We start from the raw sequence: 14596 nt of genomic DNA on the forward strand, positions 1-14596 counted from the left end.
AAGCTCTATGCTTGGTGTGGAAGTGGGGCTGGGAAAAACTTAGAGGCCATGAGTATGTGTGTGCATGAGACTTTGTGCACAGCGGTGCCTGAGCAACTAGATGGGCGGGATTTTTTACGAGTTTGAGATTGTGTAGTTGAGACCAGACCATACCTGCAGGAGTGTTGGTGACCAGGTGGTGCCACATCAGTCTATGTGGGCATGAGGTTGGATGTATATCTGTGTGATTGTGATGAGTGCATGTGTGTGGGGGTGGGTGGGAGGTGGGGAGTACGTGCATGTGGATGCAACAGGAAGCAGCTTTTCACAGTGGCTTGAAATCTAGAATTTGGGTTCAAATCTTTGCTCAGCCACTCACCAGCTATGTGGCCTCAGGCACATTATTCAGGTTCTCAGTCTAGGGTGTTAGTACGACTACGTTTGTCTGGGGGTGTGTGTATGTGTACAGAGTAATTCTATTATCTTCATGGATATCCAACCTGAAGGGGACTCTTTCGTTTTTCTTTCCTGTCCCAAGCTGTCCTAATCACAATTTGTGGTTATCCATTTATTTCTGTTTCTCCCACTAAACGTGAGCTCATAGAGGCAGGGAGCTTTGTTCTGTTCACTACTGTGTCCCAGCACCTGACATACAATAGGCGCTGAATAATTGTTGGATAAATGCAGGGCTGTGTCTGTGTAGTACGGAGAGAGAGGTGGATGCTGGCTGGGCATCATGGGTTCCTAGAGGGCCCTGTGCCCAAGTCTGATCTCTGTCTTCCTTTCTCAGCTATTGACAACCATCCTTTCAGCCATCCTCACGTTTATGGGAATGATGACACGTCATCAACTCCCTATATCACCTTTGACAACATCTTTCCCTTCTCTGGGCCTTAGGGACTTCATTCACCTCATTTGTAAAATGGGAGGGTGGATGGACTGACGGGTTCATGTTAAGCCTCCTTCCTGACCTAAATTGCTATGGGAATAGTCTCAGTCTAATTTCCTCTTTAATTCATTCAATATTTATTGAGCACTGATCTGAAGCTGGACCTGCCCTCATACGTAGAGCTGAAGTGAAAAAGGAAAGAAGATACAAACCAGAAATCTCGTATATCTCCAGCACCACCCCACCTCAGCCACGCTCTCCGCCTGATGGAATTTTAGTCTTCGCAGTCTGAAATCACGGTGGGGATTTCTGTTGACACAGTGATCTTGCTCCCTTACCAGTCTTGAGAGTCAGTAGAGCAGGGACCCAGCTAGTCTCGTTGCTACAGCCCCACAGGCTGATTGCAGTGCCCTGGCACATAGTAAGCACTTGGAAAATAGCTGTGAAATGAGCTAATAAATGATGGAGCAGGAGCAGGCTCGCATGCATGACCTAGCGGATACCTCGATGTGTCGTTACCCATTTTGCAGATGGGAAAACTGAGGCTCAGGAAGGCAAGCCATTTGCTGGGTCCCACTGCAGCTAAGAGTGTGTGGCTGTGGGATGCAGCAAAGGAAACTTGGATAGCCCAGAGGGGCATTCCCAATCCCCCCTCCCCATCCCGGTCTTTCCTCATAGGTACAAGACACAGACCCCGGGATTGCGCTGATTTGGGGGGAGGGGAGAGGGCAGGACAGTGCAAAACACTATCTCCAGAGCTGGCGATGCTATGTTGGCAGATTAGAAACAGCTTGGCGCTGATGGGGGAGCTTCCGGCGCCCGCTCCCCAATTCTATGAGCAGGGGCACCTGGGACCCTATTTAACTGGGGCCAGTCAGCCACAGTTTCCGCAGCCAGGGAGAGATCCCCGCACCTACCCGGGAATCCCCAGCGTAAGGGGACCTCCCCACACAGCTCCAGCCCGAAGGCAGGCCTGAAGCCCTCAAAGGGCGTACTGGGGGCCCTGACTTTCCGGTGGGACCGGGGAAGCCCCCAACATCCTGGCCCCCTCCCTCGGGGCGCCTGGTACCCCTCTCCGCCGCAGCACGCAGCAGGAAGCTTACCTTGTAGGAGGGGTCTGGGGAAGGGATGCCCGCCCTCTCCAGCCAGGAGGTGGGGTGGCGGGGGGGAAACGGGGATGTCCACACCTTTTGTTTGCGTGTGTGTGTGTGTGTGTGTGTGTGTGTGTGTGTGTGTGTGTGAGCGATTAGGAGACCCGCTGGGGTATGAGTCCGTGCGCGCGCGTGCCCGGGCGGTGGCGGCCGAAGAGATGCTGGACTGCCCCAGCTGAGGGGGGAGGGGAAGGAGAGGGGGACTCCCGCGCCCGCCCGCCCGCCCTCCCACTCCCGGGTTGAATGGAGCTCGAGGTGGAGGGGCGGTAGCTTTCGTCTGGATGGCTCCACCCCCTCCCGAGCCGGGGAATCCCCCCAATTTGGAGACCCTTATTCCATTCCCTCCAGCTTCCTCGCTCCAAAAGCTCGATCTGGGGGAGTCTGGGAAGAGGCGCCTTGCATCCGAGGGGCTGGCGCTCCTCCCACCCCACCGGTCCCCACGAAGTGCCCTTTAATCGGAGATAATCCTGGCCTTAGGCTACAGCACGACCTTTTATCCCGGTTTCAAAGCGAGGGTTGGGATTGACGAAGGTGTGCGGCTGAGGTCGCCCAAGCGCAGAGTAATGGAGTCCTTGGAGCTGGCAGAGGAAGAGGGCCCCCACGCGAAGGGGAGAGGCTATGAGCGGTCCTTGAGTACCCGGCGAGGAAAGCCCATGCACACCTCCACCACTCCCCCCGCCCCATCACCACCGGCGTGGGGCCTGGGGCACTGGCCGCTGGACAGACACTAGCGACACCCAGCGGCCGCACAGGGACACGCCGCCGCGTACCCGCTCGGCAGACACGCGGTGGGGTTGGGGCGGGAGGCGTCCGGGTGATTCTACAGTGGGTGCACGCGAGTCCCGCTCCTAAGCGGCAGAAGATAGGAGTGGGACCAGGAGGCTCTGATCCGAACCGGGAAACACCAGCCCCCAAAGCAGGGCCACATCACGGCCAGCCAAGGGCAGGGTCATAGCCCTCCTCCCAGCGGTTCTCAACCTGTGGGTCGCGACCCCTTTGGCGGGCAAACGACCCTTTCACAGGGGTCGCCTAAGAGCATCCTGCATATCAGATATTTACATTACGATTCATCACAGTAGCATCATTACAGTTATGAAGTAGCACCGAAAATAATTTTATGGTTGGGTCACAACATGAAATGTATTTAAAGGGCCAGAAGGTTGAGAACCTTAGACCCTCCCAAGGCAAGATCCTGCACCCCTCGTTTTGGTAAGTCCCCTCAGATCACACCTCACCCCGATTCACAATGGACAGGGGGCAGGTCTCCTCGCCGAGGCCCCGCCCCTGCAGTGGGTTCAGGCGGTCACTGTGGGTGGCTAGGAGGACAATTCTCTCGCTCAGTCTCACCAACTGCCCCCGACCTGCGGCTGCCGTAAATTCCCACTGTGAGGCAGCGGGAGATGAGGGGGGCGCGAGGTTGGGGCGCCCTCAGGTATACCCCTCGGAGGTGCCTAGCGGGGACCCCGGAGGCCGGAACACGCGCTCAAGTCCCTTTAAGACCAGCTCGGTCGCCAGCGCCGCCGCCGCAGTTACTAGAGATATGGCGTCATCTGCGGGTGGGGCTTACGCGCCCGACCGGAAGCGGAAGGGGCGGGGCTCCGCGGACCCAAGTTCCCGTGCTGTCGCTGTCGCTGCCGCCACCGCCAGTGCCCCTTCGGAACCGGAGCGGGCTGGGCCACAGCGCAAGATGGTGGACTACAGCGTGTGGGACCACATCGAGGTGTCTGACGATGAAGATGAGACGCACCCCAACATCGACACGGCCAGTCTCTTCCGCTGGCGGCACCAGGTAGAGCGCGCGTGCCCAGCACCTTCCCCCCTCCCGGGACTCCGCTCCAGAGTTCTGATCCCCTATACCTCCGGGGACCCGCCATTGACACCTGGGATCCCACCGCACAGTCTGGGCCTTTAATATCTTCCGGGGCTCAATTTCGTGACCCCAGAACTGCCGGGACCCCTAGGGCACCTTCCTCATAGTCTAGACTCCCAAGACAAGCTTTGGGGGTGCCCCCTAGCCCTGTCTGGGACCTTCGACTTATACCCAGAACTCTGCCACAGAGTCTGGACCCTGATCCTATTCCGGTACCCACTTCTGATCTTGGATATCCCATTCGCCCCTCCCCTCCCCAGTTCCTAGAGTCCCTAATCCTTGAATGAATCTATTCTGTGATATGACTCCCTGGGTTTGAGGATGATTCCCATTCAGATCCAGAGATCCCACGCCTCCAAATAGAACAGGGAACTCTGCTTCCCCTGGGATTTCTGTTCCTGGCCTGGACGCCAACCCACACCCGGGGCCCCTTCCCTATCATTCTGTCCTTTGCCCTACCGGGGTCCTCAGTCCCATCTAGACTGGAGTTTGGGAACCCGGTTCCCCTCCAGACGGAATTACCAGCTCTACCCTGCTGGAGCCTCCAATTCTGTCTGCTCCGCTTTAGTCTCACCTGCTGTAGACCGCATATCCCACGACATCAGGAAACCCTACCTTAGTAGCTTCCCTCCCAGAGCCCCTGCTGCTTGCTTGGTATTGCAGACCCAGGCACCACCCACACCCCAAGACCAGCTTCCTGTAGCACCTCTGCCAGCATTGGAACACCTCATCCAAACCCACCCTGTCTTCCTCCTAACCCCAGCGTAGTCTGCTGCTCTCAGACACCCAAATTGTCTCTACTCTCACCAGGAACCCTCCCCCAGCCTGATTCCAATTTTATCTATTTGCCCCTAAATCCAGATCCCAGAATCCCAAGTCTGAGAGTACCCCTGCCTTTCTCCCTGTCCAACAGTGCTCAAAGACCAATAGAATAGCTCTCATAAGACCTAATGTTCTAGCCCTAGCTGGTGGCTCAGTGGATAGAGCATCAGCCTGCGGACTGAAGGGTCCCAGGTTCAATTCCAGTCAAGGGCACATGCCTGGGTTTCGGGCTCCATCCCCAGTGGGGGGCATGCAGGAGGCAGCCCATCGATGATTCTCTCTCATCATTGATGTTTCTCTCTCTCCCTCTCCCTTCCTCTCTGAAACAATAAAAACATATTTAAAAATAAAAGACCTAATGTTCTAACCTCCTGCTCCCCCATATCATAGCTACTGTATCCACATGCCTGTGCCTGTTACACTTTTAAACTGAGGGTGTGTACCTGTCAGAACCTTCCAGTTACGAATGCTTCACCCCACCCTCCCTTATGGCAACTCCCAATCACTTATCCAGAAACTCCTAGAAGGCCCCTTCCCATCCTGCCAAGGCATTATTAGTTCCTACATCTGGCCCCCGTCCCATTTTCAGCCCATTCCTTAAAACAGCAGGCTCTTACGGTGTATCTGCTGGGCAAGCTGCTAGAGAGCAGGGGTGGGGAACGTCCGGCCTGTGGGCCATATAAGGTCCGTGAAGTCATTTGGTCTGGCCCTGCCAAGGCATTAGGGGTGAGTTAATTAAATGTTTGACCAAATATAGCAGGCTAATTTTTAAGTTGATAATTTTGAATGCCCCTCGACTGATGTTATAAATATCCAAATGGCCCTTGAAAAAAGGTTCCCCACCCCTGTCCTAGAGTGTAAGAAAGTTCTAGCACCTCCATTTCCTGTTGTGTGTAACATTTATTATTTTGACATATTTAAGACACCCACAGAGCTCTAAAGACAATAAACTTGGGAACGCCAGTTTCTGTCACACAAAGAGGTTAATCTGTACTGCTGTATGGAGACCGCTTTGGTCCTGCTGGGTGGGACGACCCCTCTATCCTGTAGCGGCTTCCTCCCGCCACGCCCTCTGCCTCCCCCCTCCCCCCACCTCCCACAGAACCTTTTCCTGTCCTGCCGCAAGAGCCCTGAGGCTGTAGTGGAGACAGGGGGCCTCAGTGTCTCCTGCACTGGGCAAGCTTGGGTTCTATCCCAGTCAGTTGAAATGAGATTAGATCTGAAAAGAACTTGGCTCAGGCCCTGGGAGGAGAGGTGGGATTGGTAGAATGGTAGCCTGGTGAGCTTCTTCTTTTTTTTTTTTTAAATATATTTTATTGATTTTTTACAGAGAGGAAGGGAGAGGGATAGAGAGTTAGAAACATCGATGAGAGAGAAACATGGATCAGCTGCCTCCTGCACACCTCCCACTGGGGATGTGCCCGCAACCAAGGTACATGCCCTTGACCGGAATCGAACCTGGGACCTTTCAGTCTGCAGGCTGACGCTCTATCCACTGAGCCAAACCGGTCAGGGCGCCTGGTGAGCTTCTGAACACAGACTTCCCCACCTGGGTTCAAATCTTGGCTCCTGAATCACTAACTTGCTGCATGGCCTCCAGCAAAGGGTTTGATCTCTCGGTGCCTCAGTTTCCCCAGTTGGGACTATTAATAGTATCCACTCCGTAGGGTTGTTATGAAGGTTGCTTTATTTACTTAATGGATGTAATGCTTTTGGGACAGCACCTGGCATGTAATAGCTCTTTTTAAACTTTAGCCACTACTTTCATCCTTATTATTTAGGTAACTCGCTCACATGGTAAAAAACAAAAAAACCTCCAAAGATTCCAGAAGGGGACAGGCGAGGCTCCCTTGCTCAGACAGCCACCACTGGTTTCCTGCGGCTCCTTCCAGTGAGTTGTGCCACCTTAAGATGCCATGAGCCTTGGTTTCCCTCTCTGGAAGGCAGGAGGGCAGCCCCACCCACTGCCTTGGCTTCTGCCCTGCCCAGCCCCTCATGGAGGTGGAAAGCCAGGCCTGGCGGGCAGCCACCCCTGCCAGTTCTGGGAGGCCTTTATTTAGCTTTGGCCTCCCTGGCGGCCACTCAAAGGACACTGGGAAAAGCTTGGTAGCTGCCCAGCAGGGTGGTAGGTTTCTGCTGCCACCCAAGGCCAGCGTGATGCCCACCTGGGAGAGAGCCCCTCACACGTCAGCAAGAAGGCTCCAGGGTGACACAGGCCCTTGTGGAGAAAGGGAGGTTGCAGAGGCCAGGCCTGTGTTGTTTTTTCATCCCTCCGTGAGGCAAGGGCCTTCTCGATCCCTGTCCACGTGGTGGAAGTGAGGCTCAGGACTGGTGTGTCAATCCAGGGGAGCGCCAGTCCTTTCGAGGCCCAGGGCTCTCGATTCTCACCCACTGTGCGCCTGGCCCTGTGCTTGAACCTGAACAGACAGCCCCAAATAAGGCATAAAAGCAAGTTAACAGACCAGTCTGGTGGTGGTAGTTATGACAGTGATGATAACAGTAAGATACTGAGTGCTGTGTTGCAAGCAGTTGCCATGGAATCATATTTGGTCCTCACAGCAACCCTGTGAGGCCTCATTTCACAGAGGGGAAAACCAAGGCAGGGAGCAGGTTAAGGGACTTGGCCAAGGACACGTCACCAGTAAGTGGTGGAGCTGGGTGCTGTGATGATGCAGTAACAACCATTCCCAGTCAGTGAGCCCTAACTCAGGGGCAGAAATAAAACTGAGCCCCCAAAGTGCATTTCCTTGTTTGAGCCCGAAAATGTTCCCCAGAGAGAGCGATTGTCCCCTTGGACAGACAGTAACGACAGGAACCAGTGTGGGGATGGTGCTTGCTGGGCGCCCATGCCCTGGACCGTCTGCTTTACTTTATAACCTTCTTTGCTTCTCCTAGTGCAATCCCATGAGTTTGGTGGTGGTGTCTGCATTTGACAGACGAGGAAACAGATTGGGAGAGGTTAGGGGATCGGCCCCGGGGCCCCCAGGCAGTACACCGTGACCATGGAATGTGACCCCAGCTCTGGGGCCTGAGGCTGCCCTCCAGCATCTTCTCACATTATCTGATGATCACAGAGGGGCTTTGGGGACGCAGTGACGCTTAGGAGGACACTGGGGAAGGCTCTGTTGAAACTGAGACTTGGCAAATCAAATGGAGTAAGAGGAAGAGAATTCCAGGTGGAAGGAACAGCATGTGCAGAAGCTAAGAGGCAGGAGAACTGGTGTATTCGGGGAACCACAAGGGCCAACATCTGCCTGGGACCCAGAGTTGGCAGAGGAGGGCAGGACCCAGCCCTACACAGGGCCTTGGCGCCCGGTTGGCAGCTGGGGGCAGGGTCAGAGGGTCCCATCTGAACCCACACACTAGGATGGAGTAGTGGGAAAAGATGTATATGTTCCAAAGACTCCTCTGTCAGCGTCTGAGCCTGGATTGGAGAGAGCAGCCGTTGAAGGCAATGACATCTCTTGGGGTTTTGTCAATGGCTCTGGATTGAATGGGCACAGCCAGGAGCCAGGGAAGATGATGGTGGAGCCCAGCAGGGCTGGAGAGCAGACAGGGCCGAGCAATCTGATAGGGGTCTGAATGGGGGGACTGAGCGAGGGGGACGGTGAGATGGGCACCATCACTGAGCTTAGGGCACAGTGGAAGTGGACATTTGGGGTGTAACACCCAGGAGGCTACTGGGCACGAAGCTGGGGGCCTTGGCAATGGTCCAGGCTCAAAGACTTGCAGTGGAGTGAATTAGAGAATCATTTAATAGTGAAAACCGTCAGGACCTGGTGCCAGAGCAGGAGGGCAGGGCAGGATCAGTGAGCAGGCCTCAACTGGGGGCAGGAGGTGGGGTAGGGTGGCTTCACTGAGGGAGGACACGGCAGGAGACTGGGTTTTGGGGGGTAAATGGTGGGTTCAGTTTTGGACATGGAGTTGGAGATGCCTACAGGACACCCAGGCAGAGGTGGATTGAGAGGGTTGCTGGGCAGAGGATGGTGCTCTGGTGTTGCAGAGAGACTCTGAGGGAGAAGGGGAGCCTATGACCTTGGTGAGGGGTGTCTTTTTATTTTATTTCATTTTTTTTTGTTAATCCTCACCCAAGGATATTTTTTTCCATTGATTTTTAGAGAGAGTGGGAGGAGGGGGGTGGAGAGAAACATCGATGTGAGAGAGACACATCGATTGGTTGTCTCCTGCACACACCCAGACCGGAACTAGGGATTGAACCTGCAACCTAGGTACATGGCCTTGACTGGGAATCAAACCCGAGACCCTTTGTTCTTTGGGCCGACACTCTATCCACTGAGCTACACCAGCCAGGGTAGGGGGTGTCCTGACTCATCCAGCTTGCAATTCCTGAGCCCCTGCTATGTGCCAGTGTGTGTGTGACCCCAGTAAACAGATGTATCCCCACTTCTGGGGAGCCAGTATCCTTGGAGAGGGACAGTGCCCAAAACATGGTAAATAATTGTCACTGGATGTTAGCAGGTGACGTGTGCTGAGGAGGAAGATAATGCAGGACAGGAGTGAGGGGAGGTCCTGCTCTTCAGTGAGGTGCTCGGGGAAGGCTTCACCTATAAGTCAACATGTGAGCCAAGATGCTAGGGATGCGAGAGAGTAACCTGGGGGGAGGAGGATCCGGGCACAGAGCCTTCCAGGCCGAGGGAACAGCCAGTGCAAAGCCTCTGAGGTTGGAGCGCATTCAGGAAAGGTTGAGGCAGCCAGGTGGCTGTGGGGCAGGGGAGTTGGAGGAGGTGAAGGCATGGAGGTAGCAGGGCCTTGTGGACTATGGGGAGGACTTGGGCTTTTGCTGTGAGTGAGGTGGGAGCCATGAGGAGTTCTGAGCAGAGGAGGGACCTGACTCAAGTGTGTGTAGGTATCTCGGGGTGAGGGTAGAAGCTGGGCACCCAGGACACATGTTGGTGCAGACATTCCTTGTGACCATCCCAGGTATATCCCGGAAGCCCTTGGCTGGGATGGGGCCAGGGTCAAGGGGCAGGCTGTTCCCCAGAGTGATGGGCCATCTCTGCCCACAGGCCCGGGTGGAGCGCATGGAACAGTTCCAGAAGGAGAAAGAGGAGCTGGACAGGAGCTGCCGCGAGTGCAAGCGCAAGGTGGTGGAGTGCCAGCGGAAGCTGAAGGAGCTGGAGGTGGCTGAGGACGAGGGCAGCAAGGTGGAGCTGGAGCGGCTGCAGGCCGAGGCTCAGCAGCTGCGCAAGGAGGAGCGGAGCTGGGAGCAGAAGCTGGAGGAGATGCGCAAGAAGGAGAAGAGCATGCCCTGGAATGTGGACACGCTCAGCAAGGACGGCTTCAGCAAGGTCTGCGGGGGCTGGCGGGCACTCGCACCCCCTGGATGGGCTCCGTGGCCATTGGAGGTTGGGGGGGGGGGTGAGGGCTGCACAGGTTAAGGGAGAGATGGATGGGGGCAGCGGGGGGAACAGGGACGCCAAGTGGATGGAGCACCCCACTGGTCCCCTCCTGATCGGCCCGAAGGCCCTCGTCCGAGGCCACAGGTGCCATGCTCATGCTCCTGCCACATTGATGTTCATGGCGCCATCCCTGCCTCCGCGGTGGATGGGATGGGCACGGCGGCCTCGGCCCACCGGCCATGTTCGAGGCACTCCGAGGCCTCACCCCAGCCCACTCCCTCTCCCCCTCCCCCCACACACAGAGCATGGTCAATACCAAGCCCGAGCAGGTGGAGGAGGAGTCAGAAGAGGTGAGAGAACAGAAACACAAGACCTTTGTGGAGAAGTATGAGAAACAGATAAAGCACTTTGGTGAGTTGGGTGCGGGGCGCCAGCAGTGGGGGCCTGAGGGGGTTGCGTGTGACGGGGGCTGGCCCTGCCTCTGGGTCCGTCCAGCACCCTGCCAACACCTTGTCGTAGGCATGCTCCACCGCTGGGATGACAGTCAGAAGTACCTGTCAGACAACGCCCACCTGGTGTGCGAGGAGACAGCCAACTACCTGGTCATCTGGTGCATTGACCTAGAGGTGGAGGAGGTGAGTGGAGCAGGCCCTGGGCTGGGGAAAGGCTCTACCCTCAGGCTGCCACTTGGTGACACTGCTGGTTCTCCTTGGGCAGAAATGTGCACTCATGGAGCAGGTGGCGCACCAGACCATTGTCATGCAGTTCATCCTGGAGCTGGCCAAGAGCCTGAAGGTGGACCCCCGTGCCTGCTTCCGGCAGTTCTTCACTAAGATCAAGGTAGGGGCCCTGAGCAGCTGGGGCAAGGTGGGGGTGGTCCTCAGGGAACCAGCCTACGGTCGTCGGTGGGAGGCAAACACATGTCCACTGGGGCCCGGGCCTCTATGATTAGAACCTTATACATCAGGAGAGGGCTGAGCCATGGAGGAGGTGAGAATTTGTTGGCTTCCAGACAGATTTTGAAAAGAGGGTGAGGGACAGAGTCAAGGACACCTCCAGGTTTCTTACCTTGAGCACCTGGAAGAACAAAGCTCCGTGTGCTGAGCTGGGGAGCTTGAGGGCAGGGCAGATTTGGGGGCGGGGCTGTGTGATCCAGAGCTCAGGTGTGGCCGTGTGGAGTTGGAGGTGTCTACGAAAATCCCCGCAGGGGGACGTCAAGGAGTGGCTGAGGGGTCTGTGGTGCAGGGGGCGTGCAGGCAGGTGGCATCAGCGTACAGGCACACTTCGTTTGATTGCACTTCACCTTATTGAACTTCGCAGGTGTTGTGTGTTTTTACAAATTGAAGGTTTTTGACAACCCTGTGCTAAAGTCTATCGGCATCATTTTTCATGTCTCTGTGTCACATTTTGGTAATATTTTCAGTTTTTCAGACTTTTTCGTTATTACTATATTCATTGTGGTGATCTGTGATCAGTGATCTTTGATGTTACTAGGGCAAGACCAGCAAAAAGATTACGACTCGCTGAAGGCTCAGATGATGGTTAGCATTTTTTAGCAATAAAGTATCTTTTAATTAAGGTAGGTACATTTTTTAGACATAATGCTATTGCATACTTAGACTACAGTATATTGTAAACATAACTTTTATGTGCACTGAGGAACCAGATATTCGTGTGACTTGCTTTATTGCGATGTTTACTTGCTTGCGGTGGTCTGGAACCGACCCGCAGTACCTTCGAGGTTTGCCTGTGTAGGTGGTACAGTCTGAGCTTAGAGGCGGAGACTAGATGGAATAGAGAAGAGGCTCAGCCCCAGGGTGTCTCTGAGGACTGGCACAGGAGGGTCTTGGATCCCTCAGTCCTGCCTGGCAAACCCCTCTTGCCTCCCGCTCCCCACAGACAGCCGACCGCCAGTACATGGAGGGTTTCAACGATGAGCTGGAGGCCTTCAAGGAGCGCGTGCGGGGCCGCGCCAAGCTGCGCATCGAGAAGGCCATGAAGGAGTACGAGGAGGAGGAACGCAAGAAGCGGCTTGGCCCTGGTGGCCTGGACCCCGTGGAAGTCTACGAGTCTCTCCCTGAGGTCCGGAGCCCCAGCCCCAGGCGGGCAGGACTTGCGGAGTCCCAGGGGCCCAAGCCCTGACCTCAGCCCCTCTGCCTCCACAGGAACTCCAGAAATGCTTCGACGTGAAGGACGTGCAGATGCTCCAAGACGCCATTAGCAAGATGGACCCCAGTGTAAGTAACTGCATCCCCGGCCCACCCGCTAGCCAGCAGTGTGTCCCTCAGCTCCCCTGCCCCCAGCTCTCCATGTTGCTGATAGAAGGGTCTCCTGGGCTTCTGGGAGGAATACGGAGGCTGGGTCACTGTGGCCAGGGCAGCCAGGTTTTTGTACCACAGGCACCTACTGTGTCCTCGGCATCCAGACTGAGTATCACTTCACTGTGGGCTGTTTGTGAGCACAGCCAGCACACCCCACTGACCCCAGCTGGCCAGTGATTCAAGGTGGCCCAAGGAGGGGGTTCCTCCCCAGCGTCAGATACCCCATCAAACCACAGCTTCTCTCTCTCTCTCTTTTTTAAATATATATATATATTTATCTATTTCAGAGAGGAAGGGACAGAGAGAGAAAGAAACATCAATGATGAGAGAGAATCACTGATCGGCCACCTCCTGCACACCCCCCACTGGGGTTTGAGCCCGCAACCCTGGCATGTGCCCTTGACCGGAATCGAACCCGGAACCCTTCAGTCCATAGGCCAACGCTCTACCCACTGAGCCAAACCAGCTAGGGCCACAGATTCTCTTTTGATATAAACTGGCCAAATGCATGGGAATGGCTGGGCACATGGTAGATGCTGGTAAACCTCAGCTGTCATTATTGTTAGGAGCAGTAGCAGTGCTGAGAGATGAGTCTTAATAGAGCTTGGTTTGACCCCATTTCTGACAGCTGGCTTAATGGTTGGCCATACTGGTTTCCTCATATGTAAATTGGGTCCATTCAGAGGATCTGTGCTGGGGTTTCTAGATCTTCAAACTCCGGCTTGAGGTTCACTGCCTGTCTTTGGTACACAGAGGTCATGCTCTTTTTTTTTTTTTTTTTTTTTTTTTAATATATTTTATTGATTTTTCACAGAGAGGAAGGGAGAGGGATAGAGAGTTAGAAACATTGATGAGAGAGAAACATCGATCAGCTGCCTCCTGCACATCTCCTACTGGGTATGTGCCCGCAACCAAGGTACATGCCCTTGGCCAGAATCGAACCCGGGACCCTTCAGTCCGCAGGCCGACGCTATCCACTGAGACAAACCAGTTAGGGCTTTTTTTTTTTTTTTTAATTTTATTGATTTAAGAGAGGAAGGGAGAGAGGGATAGAAACATCGATGATGAGAGAGAACCATTTATCAGCTGCCTCCTGCATGCCCAGTATTGGGGATGGAGCCCACAACCTGGGCATGTGCCCTGACTGGGAATCGAACGATGACCTCCTGTTTCATAGGTCAACACTCAACCACTGAGCCGGGCTGCACTAGCCACATTGGACTTACTTGATAGCCACATGTGGCTGGTGGCCACCATGTTGGACAGCACAGATTATGGCTCCTTTCCATCACTGCAGACAGCCCTTTGGATAGCTCTGCTCTAGAGTGAGCAGTAAGCAGGCTTTAGGATGTGCAGGAGACAGGTGCTCCTCCTGGAGGGGGCAGCTTGGCCTCACCTGTCTGTCTTTCTCCCCACAGGATGCAAAGTACCACATGCAGCGCTGCATCGATTCAGGCCTCTGGGTCCCCAACTCCAAGTCCAGTGAGGCCAAGGAGGGAGAGGAGGCAGGGCCCGGGGACCCTTTGCTGGAAGCTGTCAAGCCAGATGAGAAGGATGTCAGCGCGTGACCCGCCCAGCTGCCGCCCGCCTGCCTGCAGGCTTCCGTGCCCCCCTTTTCAGAAAATGAAAATAGATGCCATTGCCCTAGCTCCTGGCTTCCTTCACTTCCCCCCACCCTCCAGCCTGGGAGACCTGCCCATGCCCTACCCCCCGCACTCATCCAAGTCTTGCTTTGAGTCAAGGGCCTTCACTGCCTGAGCTCCCCCATCAGCATTATGCCAAAGGCCCTGGGGTGCAGGAAGGAGCAGAGGTGGTTAAGCCGATCCACAGGAGCGGGGGAGGGTCCCCAGCCGAGGGGCCTGCTCCAGGCAGTGTCCACTGTCAGCTGTCGAGTCTCCTCTATGGTAAACAGCAGTGATCTTCCAATAAAGGATTTCAGATGCTCTGTACAGCGTCGCGCGGGCTGTTGGCACAGCTCTTCTCGGGGGTGGGAAGGGGGAGCCTGGTGAGTGTTGGTGACCAGACCTGTGAGTCCCACGCTTTGCCCTCCATCTGTCTGGGCAACTCTTGTACTCACTCCAGACACACTGTTCCATCTCTCCCATCAAGGTTCTCACCTGCCTCTCGCCTCTCAGGCTTTGACTTGTCTTATTCCTCTAAGTCTCCTGCACCATGTCTCGCCTTCCATGTGGGCAGCTCTGCCT

At 55.3% G+C, this 14596-nt stretch overlaps 1 protein-coding gene across 1 annotated transcript; it reads left to right on the plus strand.

Annotated features, from left to right (window-relative positions):
- The first annotated feature begins 3579 nt into the window (after positions 1–3579).
- Positions 3580–14341, plus strand: CDC37 (cell division cycle 37). Its single transcript, XM_006104048.2, has 8 exons — positions 3580–3808; positions 9739–10020; positions 10374–10482; positions 10591–10706; positions 10789–10911; positions 11971–12153; positions 12237–12308; positions 13811–14341. Exons 1-8 carry the CDS (start codon positions 3707–3709, stop codon positions 13958–13960), a joined length of 1137 nt encoding a protein of 378 aa, XP_006104110.2. The 5' UTR covers positions 3580–3706; the 3' UTR covers positions 13961–14341.
- The last annotated feature ends 255 nt before the right edge of the window (positions 14342–14596 follow it).

The sequence above is a fragment of the Myotis lucifugus genome, unplaced genomic scaffold, assembly GCF_000147115.1.
Source record: "Myotis lucifugus unplaced genomic scaffold, Myoluc2.0 scaffold_539, whole genome shotgun sequence".
Taxonomy (NCBI): Eukaryota; Metazoa; Chordata; class Mammalia; order Chiroptera; family Vespertilionidae; genus Myotis; species Myotis lucifugus.

Bases quoted from the DNA above. Each gene is read 5' to 3' on its own strand.
- CDC37 (XM_006104048.2), top strand. From the start codon at position 3,707: ATGGTGGACTACAGCGTGTGGGACCACATCGAGGTGTCTGACGATGAA. The intron at 10,483-10,590 runs GTGAGTTGGGTG...ACCTTGTCGTAG, and splicing joins GAAACAGATAAAGCACTTTG to GCATGCTCCACCGCTGGGAT. The intron at 12,154-12,236 runs GTCCGGAGCCCC...CTGCCTCCACAG, and splicing joins TCTACGAGTCTCTCCCTGAG to GAACTCCAGAAATGCTTCGA.